At 40.7% G+C, this 21,972-nt stretch overlaps 1 protein-coding gene across 2 annotated transcripts in view; it reads right to left on the reverse strand.

The window, feature by feature from the left end:
• CDKAL1 (CDK5 regulatory subunit associated protein 1 like 1) overlaps nucleotides 1-20,003 on the reverse strand; it is a 418,797-nt gene extending 398,794 nt beyond the window's left edge. The window contains exons 1-4 of one of the 2 annotated variants that reach the window (XM_051610858.1): nucleotides 19,946-20,003; nucleotides 18,072-18,109; nucleotides 16,356-16,525; nucleotides 13,471-13,583 (exon numbers count right to left, since the gene is read on the reverse strand). In XM_051610858.1, coding sequence (XP_051466818.1) covers nucleotides 13,471-13,583; nucleotides 16,356-16,525 — 283 coding nt within the window. In that variant the 5' untranslated portion in view covers nucleotides 18,072-18,109; nucleotides 19,946-20,003. Of the gene's footprint in view, nucleotides 1-13,470; nucleotides 13,584-16,355; nucleotides 16,526-18,071; nucleotides 18,110-18,273; nucleotides 19,096-19,945 lie in introns of those variants that run through there. The other variant, XM_051610859.1, reaches the window with a different exon arrangement.
• Between the last annotated feature and the right edge of the window lie 1,969 nt (nucleotides 20,004-21,972).

The raw sequence follows: 21,972 nt of genomic DNA on the forward strand, positions 1-21,972 counted from the left end.
CTAAATGAAAGATAAGCCAGCTCTTGAACTCACAGTCCTGCTAATGCTCTGCCCTTTTCCTTTTGAAATGTCTTAATACATATGCATAGATACATCCAGATTTGTCCAACTTTGCAGTAAATCAAACAAAGGAACTAAGCTGGTTTTAGACTAAAATATCCAAGAAAGTTAAAACAAATGGTGCCAGAGAACTTTTGAAAATACAGTGAAAAAAATCAAGGTAAAAAACAGAAGTGTGATGTCAATCTCTGGCTTAACAATTCCAAGTTTATATTCTTTTTAAAAAGCTAGAATACTGACATTTATGAACTGCAGCAGCGTCCCTAGATGAGCCACAAAAGCAAATCCTTGAAAACTGTGAAGATCTAGAAGCAGCATTCAGTTCAGATATATTAAAAACTGATGCAGAGAAGTACAGTATTCTATTCAGGATACTATACAAGTTAGGAGCAAGATTTCAACTTTCCAAACTTGAACACTTTTATTATAAAACTATCTTCCATAAATATTTTTTTCTACAGAATTCTATTTCAGTATTCCCCATCTCACTTTAAAAATAATAACTATGTAAATTATGACAGAATTATTCTCTAATAGACTTCGATCAAAGACTTCAGCTATCCTGGAACCTAAATTCGAAGGTTTCATAAACTATATTTTGAATGCATATCAAAAATTAATCTATTCATTTATCAGAATTGTACACACCAGATAGACTTATGCACTTGAAGATTCATGTAAATAAACTGGATAATGTCCAGAGGAGACGAACAAGAGAGGCCAGAGATCTAGAGAACATGACCTATAAGAGAAGCTTTTAGGATTTAGGTCTACTTAGGCTAGACACAAGACACCTAAGGGGAGAAGTGATAACAGCGCTCAAATATGTGAAAGGTTGCTACAAAGAAGGAAAGTATCAAATGTTCTTCATACCCACTAAAGAAAGCACAGGCAATTATAGGCTTGAACTGTGCTAAAAGATTCAGGTTACACATGTGAAAACACTTTTCAACCAGAAAGGTAGTTAATCACCCAAAAGGGGTTATGACTTCTCCATCATTGAAGGCTTTCAACAACGAGCTAAAACAAATGTCAATGCCCAGATCCAGGAAGGAAAGCTCAGCCAGGCAGGCAGCTTTTGGCCCGTGATCTAAGACAAACTGCAGCAGTCTAAGAGGTTACACCACTCACAAACTTACAATCTACTCCCTACAGGTGGTCAGGGAAAACAGTCTCACTTAAAAATACCTCTTCCAGTCCTCCTTCGTATCAGTTTATACCCCAGAAATAAATTCCTCTCCCTGTACCTAGTGCCTCACTGCCTGTCAGCAGGTGAGCAGCATCACACTGAGGTGCTGTTAAACTGAGAATTTCTCCCCACTCACTGAACAGCAGCATTGAAGCTCACAGTCTCCTCCATTTAAATGTACTTCTGCCTCAGTAAAGTAAGGAACCACTGACAGCACTGAAAAGCTACAGCTGTAAAGAACTGTAACCTACCTACCGAAGAAAAGGTGGTTTTCACTGCTCTGCTGTGTTTGCATTTGAAAAATCTTGGATAAATGCAAAGACGATTTCCTGACTTTGGGGTACACGTTTTGGTTAAAAAACAAACAAACTGTAACAATGACATTTTTCTCCTTTAATGAAACATTCTGTTAGGGTTTTTCTTATTCTACTCTAATATGACAAAAAACATTTGGAAGTGTTGAGAAGATAGCAGTGTGACTGTCTTTCAAACTTTTTTTTTTTTTGTAGTTAGTAGACTTCTAAAGCATACACAGTTGATATTATCCTTTCGTCACTACCAGTTGCAAGACTCAAATTTCTAATTTAACAAATACTGGATGCTCAAATTTACCATCATCTGATGGTCTACATCTTTACGTTCACAAAGGAAGGCAAACATTTACCAATGGTTAAGTGAAATTCTCCAACCGTGGTAAATACAAACAGAAAAATGCCAACCCACAAACAAACAACAGAATTTCAAAAGTCAACTATCACTTAGGGAATCAATTACAAACAAGCACACTTTTACCCTTAAAGCCCAGCCAACAAAAGCTGAGGGTCCAAAACGCCTAATAAAATCAACAGCCAAGGGGTCTGTCTTCTATTAAAATGCAAGCCAAAAAACTCACTTCTCTATACACCAGTGTCTTGTACCAATCAACGGCAATTCAGTTCTGGCACGATTAACTCAAAGCCTATTTATAGGCATCCAAGTCAAAGTTTCTGTTTTTCTGCTTAGTTCCCTTCTGTAAGCAAATTCCAAAGCCAAAGATTTGACACACAAGACAAACGCTAGAATCTTCTGCTTAAACAGATGAAGCCTGTTCCTCAGCCCTGACTCTTCATGTATTAAGTCCAACTGGTAGGACACAAACACCACAAGAATCACACAAGTGCACAGAAGCATCACAGATGTGCGTTTCAGCAGACACATCACACCCCAGCTAACATGACTGTTGTCCAGACTGCAGCAGCTAAGCCAACTTTACATGCCCACAGGTGTCAGGCTGTTTGGTCACAGCACCTATCCCACTTTCCACAAGTGTTTGAAACGAGCAGAAAAATCACAGCAACTGTCTAGGATGAGGCTGAAGTTTCCCAAGAACTGAAGAAATAGGTTATGACAACATGAAGCAGTTCTATGATGCAACAAAGTCGGGGGGTTTACATCTCCAAGATGCAGAGCTGCTCACCACTTCTTAGGGTGAAAGGTATCTCTGTCTATAGTGTTGCTGAGACCAAATAATGATGACATTGCTGTGAAACATCAGCGCCCATGCATAACTTGCTTAATTTCAGAACAGGCTTTTGAGCGTAGCAATGCCACAGAGAAGAGCAGAAGGTCTGAAGATCAAATGCTTATTCCATATTTGCCACCAGGTGGACACAAATAGTACAGGAGCCTCCTCCAGCTTTGCTTCAGACTGAGGCATAACACCATTCCACTAACACAGAGCTCCTTCTCTGCAAACCCAAGACACTTCCCAGTGCTCACAGCTCTACTGCTCCTAACAGGTACAAGGGACAGATTGCCCCTTGACAACTTGTTCATCTCCATTATTTTAAACATCATTAACTTTAAAGGTTTTACAAAAGCACATTTAAAAAATATTTAGCTGAAAAAAATGAAAAATGTATACAACCCAGAAGTTCCTGAAGATAAACTCAAGAAAATTATATATGATTACCAGTGACAAATGAAATCAAAGAAAGTATTTGCACAAACCCTAAGCCAACCACACAAAATTCACAAGCTAAGTAAGTATGTAGCTAGGCCTCACCCACATTCTATCTAAGATGTAAATTCATATAAAGTAGCACTTTCCCCCAAAATGCACATTAATCACATCTATACATTGTTTAGAATTTGACTGAACAAATGAAAAGTCAAGTCTTGGAAACTTAGGATAGCACTGCACTAATGACAATAGTTACCATCTACCTGAAATGCTAGCCTTAATAAGCTGTAACAATTAATTATTGATATCCAACCTGAACACCACCTGCCTTTGCACTATTAGCTAAATTCATGGCTTTATTTATGCTGTAGTCATGCATTTCAACAGAGAGCATTTGTTCAGCAGTCCTTACAGTTTTCAGTGTCTTGGTGTAAAACACACTGTAAGACAGTCTACACAAGATCAGTAAAATACAGCAAAAAATAATTCCTTAATAATTCCTTAACGGTAATAAGGAGGTGGTCATTTTAAGCAAAATCCTTAATTAATGTTTCAAAGACAAGTCTCCATATAAATTAAACCAACCTCCACAGACCAACAACCACAAAGCAGAAAGGGGCTTCCAAATGAATAGTTCCTCCAAAACGTGAATTTAGCAATTTTATTTTATGAATCTCAAACCCATAACAGACTCTTAGGAAGGGAAATAATGAGTCCAACACAAAACCCAACTTCAGCTAAAAAGTGACAACTCCAAGATAAAATAGAAGTACAAAACATAGACCTTCCTAATATTCAATAGCAAGTTGCCAACTAAACAGACCTGAGATCACAATGATAGTCAATAATTTAAGGCGATTAAATTAAATGCACATGACTGCACTTCAAAGTTTTAAAATAATAATCCAGTACCGCTAAATTAAATCAGTAATACAGCTTAACAGTAATGTAAAGGTTAACTGCCCTCCTAAGGGACAGAGTCAGGGGCTCTCCCCAAGCAGGGCAGCCAGTGCAGCAGCCCAGCCCGGCACCACTGAGCCAATGCTGCCACCCCTTGGCTGCTGCCGATACGGTTCCGGGCTTTTGCATTTGAACATACACGAATTGCAAATCGGCTTCATCTGAAAAACTTGCAAATCTCAACTAATTCATACCTCATCATATCCTGGTTTGTTTCGGGTTTTGTTGTTGAGGTTTTGGGGTTTGTTTTCTTGTTTGGTTGGTTTTACTCCCGTGACTACGGGAGAATTATAAAACACTGATCAAAAGAAGTAAGTTACATTTGATCTCGCTCATACCAACCAGGCCTGGGGAGACAAGATGCTGTGCCATAAAAAAAAAAAAAAATTAAGGCAAAAAACGCATTAATGAAAAGCACAGATTATTAAGACAGCAACAGATACACTCCAAGGATAGGACAGGACTCAAGAGAGAGAAAAAAAAAATTATCTACATGTGTTTTTACTTGTCTGTTCAGTGCCAGGAACTGTTTTTATATACCTGGGAATCACAGAAACACTTACCAGGCTTACACAAACAAAAAACAAGTTGGCCATGAAAAAGAAACTAGACCCTGGATGCAGTCCTGTGTAATGTGCTCTAGGTGATCCTACTTTGACAGGGGAGTTGGACGAGACGATCTATAGAGGTCCCCTCCAACTCTGACAATTTTGTGAAATTACAGTCAGCTACATTAGGCAGAAAATAATAATAATAAAAAAAAGATTAAGTAGTACTTCATTTGCTCCCAAATGAGGAAAAACACCAAAATCAATTTGAGTCTGTTATCTGTTCAGTGACTTTCTACTATCTCCAGCCATAATCACATGGCAGTCTCCTCTCTTAGCATGCCCTTAGGCCTGACTGAAGGACAATAATGTTGTACTTGGGAGACACGACACACTTCAACATCAGTCAGGCCACATTTGAAATTCCTATCAGCAACAAGAGAGAAACTAACTCGCTTAAGCTCACACATGCACAGGCACTCGCACTGCAACTGCCAGAAAAAGCATTCCCAAAATATATTAAAAGCACCTTAAGGCAAAGTTGCACAGCAAAGTTTAGAGAACATCATCCTAAACAAGACATATCTCAAAAACTAGGAACTTGCAGCTAAGCACCACCTTTAGTGGCAAATTAACTATAGCCAAATTACATCAAGAGCCCAAGGTAAACATTAACTCTCCTCCATTATTCCCTACTACCTAGGGTAACAAGCAAGTTTTTTTCAGGTGCCTCTAACAAATGCTCTGATCAGAGTATGTTCTTGCTCTTGCTTTTGAGAGTATATGGTCAAAAACCTCTTCAGGTTATAAAAGGTCAGTCTGTTCTCCCACTAGCTTTTATAAATTTTGTAACACAAAGAATCATGAGGTTCGTGAACCTGATGTCTCAGTAGAGCACTCTACAAAGCTTCCCATCACCTGTGGACTCACTTCATCACTGCTATTTATGCTTCATTGACTGATTGCTTAACCATCTGCTACAGGGACACATTCCACTTACTAGGCCACAAGCTACCAGAAGCTGAAATTTACCTTCCATGATTCAATCCTTTTCAATTCATACCCCTGGATGACACAAACTTCAGCACTGCTAGAACTAAACCCTATTGCACAACAACTAGAGAATGTAGCCAATTGCTTTGCCACTAAAATGAACCCTAAACATGCACATATGCTTAATTTTACCTGTCATCTCTGTACAAGTGTCTGAAAATGCTGTGTGCAGAGGATTTATTTAGGGTCTCAGGCCTACTCCCAGTTGCCAGGTGTGACTCTGAAGGAGAAACACTAAAAGAAAACAACTAATTTGTTAGATGGACTATAAAACAGGTGATTTTAAGCAGGATAAAGAAAAAGAATACACACCTGTCAGATCAAGCAGTGATACAGGAAGCCATTATGAAGGGAAAAACACACACTAGCTCTTTCTAGCTCTCCCAGTGAAAAGGGGAAACATTTGCCCAGTTTGAGAACTTGAGTTCTATCCTGTAACAGAGGTAACATCCTCAAAGCTAGATACTCCACTTAACAGAAAGTTATCTAATGGGAATAAGAAGTTGATCCTGAGGAAGTCAAAGTAGGAAAAACTCACAGTAAAGAGGTCACATATCTTGTGCCAAGCTAGAAGCCAGAGGTGATACATAACAGAACTTTAGCCACACACATGCTAGGAAGTTTTACAGGAACACAGGAGCAGTAGTACAGCAATACACAGCTGCCAAAACAACTATTATATGTTAGTTTACAGAGACCAGGGGAACATGCGCGGCTGCAGATGAATCACAGCACGATGTTGTATTAAATCTACACTGCAAGAACGCACCCCAACAATATCCAGACCCATCATTCCACTCATTGCCTTATAGGACACTTCAGGATGCACTAGGAATACCTGTATCCCTCCTAAAGAATTGTGAAATCTTGATAGACTACACATGTGCAACCCCATCCATTCCATCCCATGAATATCACCTCTTTCTTTCCTCTACGTCCTATTTCACCCTCTCTTAAACTCTTAACCATCATGCAACTAAAGCTTCAGATTCTAAAGAGATTACAAGAACTCTTGTATCTGCTTCAAAGATGGCTCTTGATATGTCCAACTGTAGCAATTATTTCAGCAGCAGTGAAATAACAAGGTTAAATATAAAAATCTCACCACTCACATCCCAAGCATTCACAAACTAGCTGTGCGTGACAGACCAGTTTTCAAGCCAAAACACTAAGATTCAAAACACAATGCAAACTTGTGACAAGGAGTAACTTACACCTTCTGAAAACACACGAGCATATGGCTGGAACTGTTAAGACAATTATTTCACTTTAAAAACAGGTACAGAAATAAGTTACTTTATTGCCCCTCTCAGTCCCAACCAAAAGCTTTTACATTCAGATTATCAATCCGTTTGAACCTGAAAAACAAATCTTTTCCAGTAGTAGTAATACAGGTGTGTACGGTTATCAAGCAATGCAAAAATCATACAGGATTGTGATTCTACAAATTATAGGCAAGAGGGGAATTCTTCAGCAAGGGTACAAAGCACCACAGGATTTACACCTCTGTTCACTTTTCTGCATTACTCAGCTGCTTCAGAGAATGAGTTTCAAGACTGCAGTGCTGTCAGAGGAAACAAACGCCTCTTCATCAACAGAGTAGTTTGGGTTGTGTATTTAAATCTCCTTCCCCATTAAAAAAAGTTACTGTGAAGTAACTTTTATTCTAAATTGGCACTGCGATCACAGCCATTTAAAAAGTAGAAATCTAAAAGTAAAGACTTGACATGAATTCTGATAGGTAAGCATAAATATGAAGCACTCAATGAACAGCTACTAAAGATTTGTCTTTTAGCTTAAAAAAAGAATACTAAAGTACCTCACAATGAGGATGGCTTATAGCACCCCAAAACTACATAGTAATCACTACTGTTTTAAATGATACTTATGAAGCATTATCAGCAGGGTGGAGAGAGAAAAATGAAAATACCAACTGCTGATTCGAAGCAAATAAAAGCATACACCAAAAGCCAGCAGAAACCTCAGTCAATATACTTTATCAACCACTACATAGACTGCAGAGAGCTTATTTTAACAAATGTATAGAATACAGTAACCTCTTTAAGAGATCTCTAATTTAGGACATCAAAATAAATCAGAATCTAAAATTTTTAGAATTTGATTGTGCAGTAGAAAAGTACTTTAAATAAAATAACTTTTAAAAAAGCACCAGGTTCTGAATTGTTATTCACAAACCACAAGTCATTACCTGTACAGTCTTAGTAATTTCCTTTATTTTCCACTTGGAGAAATAAAACTGATATTGCAGAATGCTTTGCTGGTTTTGTATGGGGGTGGCGAAAGTCTAAGAAAGCATGGTTCATGTGACACAATCAACACTAAGCAATGCTGTTGAACATCAATGTCCATCATAATTTGTAGCACCTCATCTGCTTTTTCCATCAGCAGACTTGGCATGTTTCCTTTTACATCTGTCTTGTTTTCAATGTGAAGTCTTAAGTAGATCAGAGCATTTGTTCTTCCTTGCCGTCTTCCTTCTTTCTTCTACTGAAATTTGCTGTTCAAGCAGACAGACAGTCTTTAAGGTACCTCAGCTATATCTACTGGTAAACAAAACTGACAAGTGTTCAGAAAATTAACAATTAGAAGAGGCAATAAAACCCTGACAATTTCTTCACAGTATTTAAAAATATTGAAATGTGCTTTAGAGAAATGCGTAAATTCTCTGCACAGTGAGTTTCAGAGTTGTAAGACATAGAACACGGACTACAAACAAACACTAAGCTTCAGTTAAGAATTGGCAAATCTCACTGTTACCAGTCCTGTCAACAATTACCATACTCACAATAACACAATGAGCTCTTTAAGGGGCACAGGAAGGAAGACATGAAAAATCAAGCATGTTTCCATCCAACAAAGTTGCAGAAAAACTGCATGAGGTGGTAAAAAGGACACGTGAAGAAAAACTAGTCTCAAATTGCACAAGTAAACTAAGGGTCCCTAATATAACATAGTTTCTATATGCTAAATCAAAGCTAAGTCCATTGATTCAGCAAGAAAACAACACTTCTTTTTGCTTCTGGAATCCCATGCTAAGGCAGGAAAGTTCCATGCTAGCTTTAATTTCTGAAGAACAAGAAAAGTGTAGTGCAGACAAACTGTTACTGATTTAGCTTTGCTGAATGTTTAATAACAGTTTTTGCTTCCTCATCCCAAAAGGAAGTTACTGATCATTCTTCTGGTACTTGTAAATCACTAGTAATGCCTTTCCTTCCCTCCCAGCACGTTTTACAAGGAGTGAAGACAGAATGCTTTGGACCTGAACATCCTCAAACCAAAAGCAGTATCACAAAGTAACAAGCATGCCTAACTGATCCATCAAAACGCACGCAAGAAGGCTGGGCCAAAAACCATTCATTACACAGAAACAGAAACCTACAGATGCCAACAAATGCTAATACAACTACCCGATTCAAAACTCAATTCCATCTAAGCATGCACATTTGGTTCAATTTTTCAGCGAGAAAGTACTGTGAAGTGGCACACATGCTGAATTCCCTTCCCAAACAACTGGCAAGCAGTATTTAAGAGCTTCCAGCTTGCCCACTTCCTCTTTTTCGATAGTAGGCATTACTTGTCTGTATCATGAGAGTTTCTTCCTCCAGAGAGTTATCTCAAATGGAGCACTCTAGTAGGTCTACAAGCATATCTGAACTATACAGAGTCATGCAGCCAAGAAACCAGAATCAGTTTTAGAACCAGTAAAGCCACCATCAGCAACACTGTTTTCAGAACATGAACAAGTACCATGGTACAATCCTGCACTGTTAGCAGCTGCTCCACACATCTATACATGGCTCAGACTAACAAAGGAGCTTTGGGTTTCCACAGGGTCATGAACAAAATTTGTTCAGAATACTGCCTACCTTCACATTGTAAAAGCAGATAAAAAATAGGCTCAGCTCTTCTGCTGGTTTCCCTTTGCCTTTATTTAAGCTGATGCAGTTCCTGATTTTTCATCAGCATTGCTGTTATTGCAGTATCTGTATGTTGCCAATTTACACTGTGCTCTCTCCCAAAACAGAGGTTGTCTTTACTGTGAGAAATTGTACCACAGCCCTCAGTTCTCATCTTAGAATACAGCTACTCCTGAAAGCAAAGGATAATTGTACAGAGAGGACAACTTTGAAAAAGATGAAATGCAAGAGGAAAAAGAAAAAACAAAACAAAAAAACAGACTTGTGCATCTCCTGAACAAAGTTCAAATGAAGAATGGGTCAAAATCAATACAATAAACAGGGATTAGGAACAGCATTACAACAGGATTTTTAAACAGGTCTTAAAAATTATTTCTGTAATTACAAGACATCATTATATTAAACTTCAGTTTCAGCTATGTCAAGTTACAAGGCAGGTTGCATTGTTACAACTTCTAGTTAGCAATAAAGACCGTGTTTTCTTCTTCCATTTTTTTGTTTCGATCTTGCAACTAGATAAAAGACCCTAGAAACAGTGCTTGTCCACTTCCCTTCTAATGGAGCAATAACTGCAAGTAAAAATCACATTTTATTTCCTAGAACCAGAACTTTATTCCAGCATTTCTTCAAAAAACATTGACTCAAAAGCCTCTGAAGATACAGGAAACAAGCTAACCAAAACACTTTTATTTAAGTAACTGTTGTCACAGCATCTTGGATAGCTAATAATCTTTAAACTTAGTGAATATTTCTATCTTTTCCTCAAGTTTATAACAATATTACATTAAACTAAAAAATTCTAGCAACCAAGGCAGGCATTGGTCTAGAAAATAGCTCTTGCAAAGTATTTTTTTTTAGTGTAAACAATATTAAGTTTAATTTCAAAAAATCTTTTGAATTTGGATTATGTTAAGCAACACTATTACTGAGTAACTATTTGACTGTATAGCACAAAAAGAGATTAAATCTCTTCTTGACATTCTATTTGAATTTCCTAGATTACTTACTATTGAAAAAAAATAACAAGCTTTATTTAAAAAGGATTGAGGAGCGATACTAGAGAAATGTTGGGAAACTTTCTATATTGGCACTTCCTCTATGTAAAATGGACAGCATGAGCATTAAGTTATGCATCAAATGCTAAAAATCTTAACTGCTACTTTGTTAAGAGCAAGATTCTGCTGTCTTCTGTCTCACTGCACACCTTTGACAAGCAATTGACTCAATTTTCTCTGTACCCTCCTACTGAGTACTCTGGTCAGCAACTGGGATCTTCCATGAGCCTTGTCTTCTTAAGGTTGAAGAAATAGTCTTTCCAGTCTCTCTTCATACACTGCATACTCCCAAGCCATCTTGGCCGTCCTCCACTGGACCCACTCCACTACATCAACCCCTGTCTTTTCCTGGAGAGTCTAAAACTGGGCCCAAGCCGGATCTCCGGACACAGCACTTCAAACGCTCTCTCACATCACTTTCTCAGACCTGCTGTCCACTCTTGCTTACCCAGCCTAGGATGCAGTTTGCCTTTTTTTTTTTTTGCTGTAAGAGGACACTGCTGACTCATGTTCAGTTCTTTTTTACCTAAATCCCAAAACATTTTCTGCAAATCGTCTTTCTAGTCAGCTTTCCCAACCCCACTTTCACCATTAGCTGGGGTTATGCCAATCCCAGGATTTTGCATTTGCCTTTGCTAAATGTCATATGGTCTCCATTAGCCCTTCTTCTACTAAGGTCCCTCTGAACCACAGCACTGGTTTTCATCCTATCATCGCCTCCCCCTTTCTGGCACAGTTTACAAAGTTGCTGAAGGTACCTTACATCCTGCCTTCCAAGTCCATTAAAGAGATCAGTCCCAGCCTGAAATCCTGACAGACATTATCACGAGTCCAAGCAGTAATAAGAGCACTCAAGTGCACTTATGGCCAGAAGCATCATTATATTGAGCAGAAAAGCAGCTGTCCTCTTCACCACTTCACATCCTCACTTACAGCTACCATACTTGCAATATTTGCACTCAGTCCCAGCTTCATGAACAGCCTATAAGGGAGAACATTCAATAAATAGATTTGTAAAAAATTACATTAGCCAGAATTCCTAGCCATTATGGGATTTTTGTTGAACAAATACGTAACTTCTAGAGGTCCTTAGACATATTATCTTAAAAAGAAGTTACCTGATTTCATAAAGAAATCACACAGGAAAATTTCTGCCTACCGCACCAGCACTGGGTTTGGGGCTTTTTTTTGTTTGATTCAATATATGTACATATATATACAAAAAAAAAACCCCCACAACCAAATCAAGATATCCATTTAATAATGACTAGAAACTAGCAGTCAATTTCACATACAACTACCAAGATTACTCTGTAGGTATTCCTCTCCCAGCTACTGCAACTTCCATTCAGTTTTTTGTTCTCAGTTTCAGATTCTAGAATTACTTCTATTCCAAAGTTATGAACACTTATTTTTTAAAATTAGAAAGTACTGAAAATTTTAGGAAGTTTCTTCCTTCCCCACACTCTGTCTTTCCTACATTTTTCCCAGTAAAATTCCAAAAGCATGTCATGGCGATCCAAATCTCGACAAGCCAGAGGCAGCACACTAGGCATTTGAGGAATTAAGGTAACGAGAAGCTAAATTTAACAAAGTCGTAACAAGCCAAAACTGAGAACTCATGCATAGTCTTACACAAAGAGCTGTCACAAATAAGTCTTCTTGGACCTGCACTCCACTAATCTGTGAAAATAGCACACCTGCTGCAGAGTAGCACTACTAAATAAAGAATCACCTTGGTTTTCTAAAATGGTTCAGCACTTGAATTCAGTATCCAGTTTCTACCTAGATAAATGCAGGAAGATCAACCACAAAAAAGGAAAACGAGATGTAACTGTTTAACAATACCACAAGATGCTCAAGAAACAACACTTTGTGAAATCAGGAACAAAATACTTGTAGCAAAACTTTGAGAAAGACAACTTTACATTTTTTTTAGTGCAAGCAGGAAGCACATGTAAATGCAAGACAGATCAAAATTTTAATTAAATAGTAAAATCTTAACTTTTATTTTGTGTAGTCATAAGCCACAAAAAAGTATTCAGATAATAGTTCTTCATTGAAACATGATGTCAATCTATGTTTTCAGCTTTCTACAGCTTTTCTTTCAACACATTATGCATCAAGGAGATGAAACGTGGGCAGAACAAACAAGGTTTCTTTTTTTGGGGTTCAGAGAGGCAGAATAAGATCATGGGGAATGTTTGGAAGAAAAGAAAGAACAGCATTTTCAGATCCTTTGAATGTACAAGATATAATCCTGTATCATCCCACCTCCATGACACAGCCCATACCCCCAAAACAAAGGATCATTCACACAAAGTAGTTCATATCTGCTCTAGCAGCAAACACACACAACTTTGAGAACGCACTCCCTTCCTGTCTTTCTCTCTCGGGTTCCACAGTCAGACAACGACCTAGATTTTGCCCAAGAATTACCAAAACTTTTCTTAAGTTTAGCAAGCAAAATGCCCACAAAAGCCACTGCATGGCATCTATTAGATGGTTGCCCTGTCAGAAAAACCTAACCATTCTGAAAGCACTCATCTTGTAATCATTACGTTTAATGCCAGGAAAATGTTTTACCTCCTCACCTTCAAACCAAAGATATCAAAGGGGGATTTACTGAAGTGCAATTACAACTAAAAACATTTTATGATAGCTTGACAGGTCTGAACATTCACACAAAAAAACTGGAATTATCTGACTTGTCTGATATTGTTACCTGTAATTTTGTATCCATATGCAGCCAGTTGTCCAGCCATATATTCACCATCTGAATTATTGTGAGAACATCCCCATGTACGAATCCAGATTTTCTGAGCACCAGGAATAATGCTGTTAAGTAAAAATGAATGAAAGAGGCAAGTTAAGGATGAGCAAGCTTCCCCTTTAAGCCCACCGAACAGACTCGATTAACTGTAATTCTCCATACATAAAATAAGCAACACAAACAGTAACAACTCCAAAAGACGCTGGGGAAAAACACCATGATTATGTGATTTTAGTGTAGTGGGCATTAAGTCTGGCTGACATAGTGACATAGCTTTCTCCACAGCAACACATATGGTGCTGTATTTTGTATGAGACTAAAACAGTGTTGCTAACACACCTGTGTTTCAGCTATTTTTGAACAATGCTTGGACAGCAGCAAAAACTGTTTCCCACTGTGCTCTGCCCCACCAAAGGCAGATTGAAGATGGACAACAGGCTGGGAGGGAACATGGACAGAAGAGTTAACCCAAATTGGCCAAAACGATTATCCATACAAGATGACATCATGCTCAGCAATAATGGGGATTTGGTCTTTCCAAGCTAGCCATTTTCCTGAGATCAACTGGGAATCAGTCTGCTTGTGGGAGCTGGTAAGCAATTGTTTTTGCATCACTTGCTGGTTTTCCCCTACTCTTTCCTTCATTTAAACTGTCTTTATCTCAACACACAAGTTTTCTCACTTTTGCTCTTCCAATTCTTTTCTGCAGCCCACTGGGAGGAGGAGTGAGCAAGCTGCTCGGTTGGTGGCCAGGGTCGATCCAGGGGTGGCAAGAAAAGTTTTACAATGGAGAAGGTAAAAGAGCTGTGGGGGAGGGGAACAAAATGAAACCAAACAACACTACACCAAAAACTAAACAACTAACTTTCTGATAATTATCATTTAACAAGAGATCTTCAAGCAACTGCACTGAAATTAGGCCACAAGTAAACAAACTGTTGGAGCTGCACTGCAACCTTTTGATACTATGGCTCCTATTGATTGGAGCTTCACCCACATAAACCATTTTTATAAATTCTTAACTTAAGCTTACCACCAGCCACACTAACATCTGATAGCTCATATCCCAGCCTTTCTGGGCTACAGGAGCAACATGACAGATGGGCATCATGGACCTAGCACACAATGGTTTAAGAAGCAAGAAAAAACCTAAAAGAGGCTCTCAATGAAACTCCTTGGATAATTGTGCCAATGAGCTCGAGATATCAGGACAAGAATGACACATGTACTTTTCCTCCCTTCAAACTCCTTTTTTAAAAGATATTTCCCCTACCTAGTAATAGAATTTCTTGACGGAAGATTAATGATCATTACATACAATGTGTTTAGACTTTCTACTGTCTAAACAAGATACATTCAATGTGCTTTCTTGGATCAAAAACACTAAAATAATCCCTGTTAGATAATAAATAGTACCTCAATACTTAGGAGAATGAAGTGCTAGTGTGAAGGATCTACAGATGACCAGTTCAGCTATATATACACTCTGACAGAGTGGGGTCAATGCACCTTTACAGGGCTTCATAGATGGGTATATTGTTATGCTTATAAAATCTGTTTTGAACACTAATGAAACACCAAGATTTAATTTCCTTAGCATTCCAGACATACTTTATTTTCACCTTTGTAACATAGGGGAAATTTTATCCACCAGCTTGAAATTAATGGGGAAGAAGACCCAACATAGCAAAATCTAGATATCTGAACTGCAGTAGAAACTAGAGTCAATAGTTGAATTCATCTGTATTTTAATTAATTACACTAGAGCAGAAAGTTGATTCTGTTCTTAGGGGAATCACAAGAAGGAAAAATAGATTCTGTAGTTATTGCACACTTTTTCCACTGAAATAAAACAGTAAGTTCACAAGAAGCTTCACTGTATCACCTGCAGGATGTATGTACAAAAAGTGTGGCCTTTGGAAATTCCAAGTTCCAGAAGCCAGATGGAAAGACTGAGTAAACTAGACATATTTAAGTACCAGGGCACCATGGGATGCACCCACAAGAGTGATATGGATGTAGTCGAGATAGTCCAACAAAGGGCCACAAAGATGATTAAAGGACTGGAATCTCGCTCACAATAGGAAAGGCTAAGAGTGATGGGACTGTTTAGACTGGGGAAGGCTAAGAGGGATCTTACCAGTGTAAACAAATACCTGAGGGGAAGGTATTTTCAGCAGTGCCCAGTCACAGGAGAAGAGCCAATGGGAACAAACTTACAAAGTGTTTCCCTCCGAACATTAGGAAACACTTTTTCACTGTGTGGGTGACTGAGTATTGGCACAGGTTGCCCAGGGAGGTGGTGGAGTCTCCTTTAAGATATTAAAAAACTACCTAGGTATGGTCCTGGACAACTGGTTCTAGGTGGCCCCGACTGTGCAGAGTGGTTGGACAAGATGAACACTAGACATGCCTTCCAACCTAAACTCTTCCGTGATTCCCAGAATTTTGTTTATATTTCTCATTCCAGATGTCAACAGGTTACTCCAGGACTACATTCTGAAGAACTCAGTTTCTACTTAGATAATTAAGGTGAAGCACACAATTTGTCAGACATTTTATATAAACAAGCTGAAGTTACAGGAACCATTTTTCCATGATTACTCCATTAATCAATACTTCAGTCATAACTGATTTCTACAGAAAGTATGTCTAGGGAAACAAATTTGCTTAGGATCCATTATTGCTACATTTTATAAACACTATTTTACTCATTTTTATCTTGCATTCAGATCTTACATTAAGATATAACGAGAACTTCCACCTTAGTTTCAGAAGCTGACAGTGCACACAAGATATGAGAAAAGCAACAAGACAGGATTGATGGAAGGACTTACCTGTCACTTGGGGGATCATCATCATCTGTCTGAATATTTTTTTGTGAATTGCGTTTTCGAACCTTTGGAAAAACACTCTTTCTTACAAACTGTCGATCCTGAGGCTTCAAGTCTTCTGCTGACACAATATCTTCAATATCTTCAAGCACTGAAGCACAGGCAGCAGGCATCTGCCAGAGGCATTAAAGAAGACCGCTGTTAGCAAGCATTTGAACAGAAAACCAAGGCCTAGCATCTATTCCATATGTTCTCAAAGAAAATTTCTACAGATCCCTGCAATATAACACACGTATGACAGCTACTGAACACATAAAAGCAAACAAGCATCCAGAGATATTTCCTGATGCCCTCTTCCCCTAGTATCTCAAACACAGGCAGAAAGGAAGCTACAAACCACACAGAGTGGAGGTTTTTTTAAATAATCTGTACTTTGTAATATTCTGATTCAAAAACCCTGTAGCTCCCAACATGACATATCCAAGATACAAGATTCTTACTCATGTCAAGTATCAGTGAAATACTGAGCTCCTGTTATGTGACAGATACACGTCCACTCACATCTCAGGAAAGATACAGCACTTAAGTGCCTGCTTCAGAGGCTTTTCTGGGTCTTACTTGTGTGCTGAAAACAGGTGTACAGTATTTCAGTATGACTTCATAGTCCTTTGGAAAACAAACCAAACTATTCCTAGAATTACTGATCACACAGGTCTTTCACTGGAATTGCTTTATTTGTCAGGACAGGAAAATAAGAATTCCTGTCCTCAGGTACAAGATGTTAAATAACTATAACTAGCTGATACGAAATAGTCAGATTGTCATCTGGCTCATATAATATAATTACATTTTAATTATATTTTAGTATATCTTCCACAAGAAAGTAAATATATATATGGATATCCCACCATATCTCAAGATTCAGATCAGTTTTCAGGAAACAAAAAAAGTTATTTGCTAAAGAAGCCTATAAAAAAAGTTACTGCATTAATTACATGCCTCACACTGCTGTGTGTAACTCTTAGCCAGAATAAAGTCTGATTTACCACTGGAAACTTGGGGTTTGTACACATCTCAGAAATTTACTAAGGAAATCACACAAGCACATTTCACAGAGTATAGAGGGAAAATACAACACCTTCCTATCTGACAGTGAAGAACACACAAGGCCTTTATTTCTTTAAAACCAGATTTCAGTAACAGGAAATTCAGGCTGAGAATTAGAACGTAAGTCAAACATTTGTACATTTTCCCAGTATGAGTCCTTCACTCTTGCAAAATACACTTAAAAATAAAACTTCATATAATCTGAACCATTACACATCTGCATTTGACCTCAATGGGAATATAAAGATGCCACAAAGAGGATGCACCTCACAAAGGCAGTTAAGCATTTAGCATACTTCTAGATTAAAAAAATCCAAAAATGTATAAAATGCAGCATAGGATAAACAAAAACAAAAGCTGTGAAAAGTCTATTAGTAAAGAACACTGTGGGGGAGGTGATATCCATTACACTACTTTATACCACTGACAGTATGTACAAACAGGCAAAGTCATCAAATCAATATAGGGAAGGAAAAAAAAAAGTTCTGATTTGTTTTTTTTTTACTCTACCAGAAAAACATCTGATATAATAGAGCTCCTGGCAAAACAAATAAGCTTATTTTATTTCAGTGGCACACAAAAGAAAGAATACAGCCAAAATACAATTCTTACCTTTTTAAGCAAGGTCCAAATCCTCTTGTATAATAATCCTGAGGACAAAAAAAAAGGAAAAAAAAGAAAAAAGAAGAAAAGCCATGGTATGAACATGCAGGACTAGAGAACAGAAAATCATGAGTTCTTGTTACTGTCCAAAAAGCATTCGTCCTCCCTTTGCAGAAGAGGAGCTCTTTACTCTGGTCCTGTGCGGCCCCACCTGGAATACTGTGTCCAATTCTGGAGCCCCCAACATAAGAAGGACATGGAGCTGTTGGCACGAGTCCAGAGGAGGACGACAAAGATGATCAAAGGCCTGGAGCACCTCTCCTATGAAGACAGACTGAGACAGTTGGGGCTGCTCAGCCTGAAGAAGAGAAGGCTCTGTGGAGACCTTATAGCAGCCTTCCAGTACCTGAAGGGGCTACAGGAAAGCTGGGGAGGGGCTTTTTACAAGGGCTTGTAGTGAGAGGACAAGAAGTAATGGATTAAAACTGGAAGAGGGGATATTTAGGTTAGACATTAGGAAGAAATTCTTCACTGTGAGGGTGGCGAGACACTGGCCCAGGTTGTCCAGGGAAGTTGTGGAAGCCCCATTCCCGGAGGTGTTCAAGGCCAGGTTGGATGGGGCCCTGAGCAACCTGATCTAGTGGGTGGTGCCCATGCAGGGGGATTGGAACTAGATCATCTTTAAGGTCTCTTCCAACCCAAACCATTCTGTGATTCTATGACAAAATGTGTTTCCTGCTTAGGTTTTTCTCATTAAGACTGCCTGACTGCCTGACAAGGTAAAACAGTGGCCACATTGTCCCTCCCTCCCCTGAGCAGAGGCACTACTAATCTTTTTGCTCATCTTCTCTGTTTTTTGTCAAAGTCTGACATTTTTAAGGTCTTTCAGAACTCCTCTAGGTTTCTGTCCTCATCAGAAGTTTAAAATTTTGAAGGAAAGAACGGAAAGAAAGCAGCAGTAAATTTTAGCTAAAGTCATTCACAACTTTCTTTTTTAAATTACAAACACCATAAAGGTTTTTGTTATAACACTGTACTCGATACCTGCAGGAGTTCCACATGCATGCATGAGATCTCTTGTTCACAAGCAAATAAATAAATACAGATTTCTGCAGCTACTGAAATAAAAGGCAGTAATAAAGCTAGAAGTTAACATAGTCTTCTTGTACTACCAAGCTGTACCTACAGAAGTTTACATTTATCTTTTAAAAATTTATGTCAGTAAATAAAATCCGATAGAAGTGTACGGAATGTCTTGACCCAAACAAAACCGTCCCTGGCCTCGTCTATTTCAGCAGCCCCGGCTTGATCTTCTCGCGCCTGTCAAGAGAGCAGTTCTTCCGACTTGAGAGAACTCCCACCCAGGTGGAAGAGAACTCTATTTACCAACAGGTGTCTCCCGACAAAGCCCCGGCCTGTTACCCCCAGGCTTACAGGCGTACAGAAGCGGTACTGCAGCCTCACCACAAGACGACACCGACCCGCCGTCCGGCCCGGCTCCCCTCAGGGCCCCCCGGGCAGGCTCGTTCCGTGCCCGCGGGCCAGCGGCTGCCTGGCGCCTGGCCGGGCCGCACCGGGCCCGCAGCACGGCCGCACCACATCCCCGCTACGCTCGGTTCCCCCGCCGACGGCAACTGACCCCCGAGCAGCAGCCCCAGCCGCCGAACCCTCCGCGGGGTCTCGCCAGAAGGGGCCACCTCCCCCTCCCGGCTCTCCCGCGGAGCCATGGGGAAGCCCCCCCACGGGGGGACGGGGAACCCGCGCGGGCACGGCACCCGGCACAGCCAGGCAGGGGGAGGGAGGAGGGCTCAGCCAACGCCATCAGGCCAGAGCAGGGGGGAAGACGAGGTGGGAGGAGGGCGCCCAGCAGGCCCGACACTCACCCGCGCCTCAGCCGGGCTGCGCCATCGCGGCCGCGCCGCCCCGCCTCCGGGACCACCCCCGCCCCCCGGGCGCGCGCGCGGCAGCGCCGCCACGGCGGCCGGCAGCGGCCAAAACGCCCCGGCGAACTCCGCGGCGCAGCCCGGCGCGCCTGCGCGGTGGGGCGGGAGCGGAGGGAGCAAGCAAGCAAGCAAGCTAAGCGGCGGGGGTGGCTGAGGGGCCCGGAGCCCGCTGGGGATCGGCCGGGGCTGCTGCCGGAACGCCGAGGTGTCTGACAGCCGGGCCGGCGCTCCCGCTCCCTTCGCCCGGGGGGCTGCCGTACGTGGGGGAAGGGCAGGGCCCGGGCCTGTGCGGGGCTGGGGGCGGCCGTTCGAGCCGGGCCTAACGGGCCTAACGGCTCCGCGCCGGGCCTAACGGCTCCGCGCCGGGCCTAACGGCTCCGCGCCGGGCCTCAGCGAGGGTGGGGGGAGAAACGGGGAGCGCGTCGCTTCCCCCGCTCCGGGATAAAGCGGGAGGCAGCGGGGGCGCGGCCCTGCCTTCCTTCCTTCCTTCCCTGGAAGCCGTCGAGGGCCGGGGCGGAGCGGCCGCCGCGCTGGGCCCGGAGCCGTCAGGGAGGTTGTTTTTTTCCGGGGCCGTGTCTTCGGGCGGCAGAAGTTGAAAAGATCCCCGTCCTCGCCGCCCTCAGAAAGAGGAGGGTGCCCCGTCGGCTGAGCAGGGTCCCGCTGCTTTGGCCCGGGCGCTCGGGTGGCGGGTTGAGGCGGTGCTGCAGGAGGGGGCTGGATCCGCACGCCGTCGAGAGGCCAGGCCGCTGCTGTTCCGCTGGAAGCGGCACGTACTGTGAAATGGAAGGTGAAGTCGTGGAGTTGGAGATGGGATTTCCTCCAGCAGTGCGCCGGGGCTGTGTCTGAAGCGCAGATAACCAGTGCTGGGGCATCTGCTGAGCACTAAGGCCTGGTTTCACTTCCCAGATCCTTGGAGATTAACCTCTATTTCAATTGAAAACTAGGTCCAGTATCCAGTTAAAGCAGTTGGTTTGTAATGTATGTGGTTCCAGTAATAAGCTATTTATTCCTATCATGGCCACAACACTTGTTTTTAATCAGTCATTTCCTCAAAGTACAGTGCTAATAGCAACTTTTATATCTAGCCTGTTTGGAAGCGTTGGTCAAAGTATTTGGTATGAAATTACTAGATTTTCTGGCATTGTTTTCCTCCTATTTAGGGCCAGCTGGTAGCAACTTTTTTGATTAATGTTGTGGAAGACATTAATAAGGGTGTTTAAAGCTGAATGGCTAAAGCTGGGACTCTTAAGAAGACAGATTAAGTGAATAGTTTTCTTGTTGATCGATGTGTTATATAAGGCAAGCATTATGCTATGGCTTTGTTTTTAATGTACACAGTTAACCTAAAATGATTAATTATATTGCATCTTTAATATATTTATTTTGAGGTAGCCAGCTTTGGAGTATAAAAATCTCCATTTCTTGTAATTGCATTTTGAACATAAAGTTACTCTCTTTAGGAGGTGCCTTTGGAATTGTTATTTTATTCTGCAGATAGCTGATTGTAGTCTCCCTTAAACCGGAGGGAAAGTGAAAGAAAGCCCTGAGTGTATTCCATAATAGGCCTATTGGTCTGCTAGCAGATAAAATTTGGCAGCTTTTAACTATGAATATCACTTCTCCTCCCTCTTCTTTTTTTCTTAAAACCTGGTGCTTATTTTATGTCGTACTTATCTGACAATGTTCACAGGCCAAAAAAAAAAAAAGGATAACAGGATAACAATGAGACCAAAGTAACAGGAGAGGTTTGAAGAGGAAAACTGGGACAGAAAGAAACAAGCACTTCATTTAAATCAGTCTTTAAGAACAAATCATTCTAAGCAGGACCGAGCACTATTAATATCATCCTGGCCTCATGATAGAGTCATTGTTACAGCTTAGGACACATTTGCCATAGTGATTGGTCTTTGTTTAAGCACACAAGTGCTTCTCAGAGATACACTCAGTGTCTCACTGAGAGATATGCA

Source organism: Apus apus, chromosome 2 (genome assembly GCF_020740795.1).
Source record: "Apus apus isolate bApuApu2 chromosome 2, bApuApu2.pri.cur, whole genome shotgun sequence".
Taxonomy (NCBI): domain Eukaryota; kingdom Metazoa; phylum Chordata; class Aves; order Apodiformes; family Apodidae; genus Apus; species Apus apus.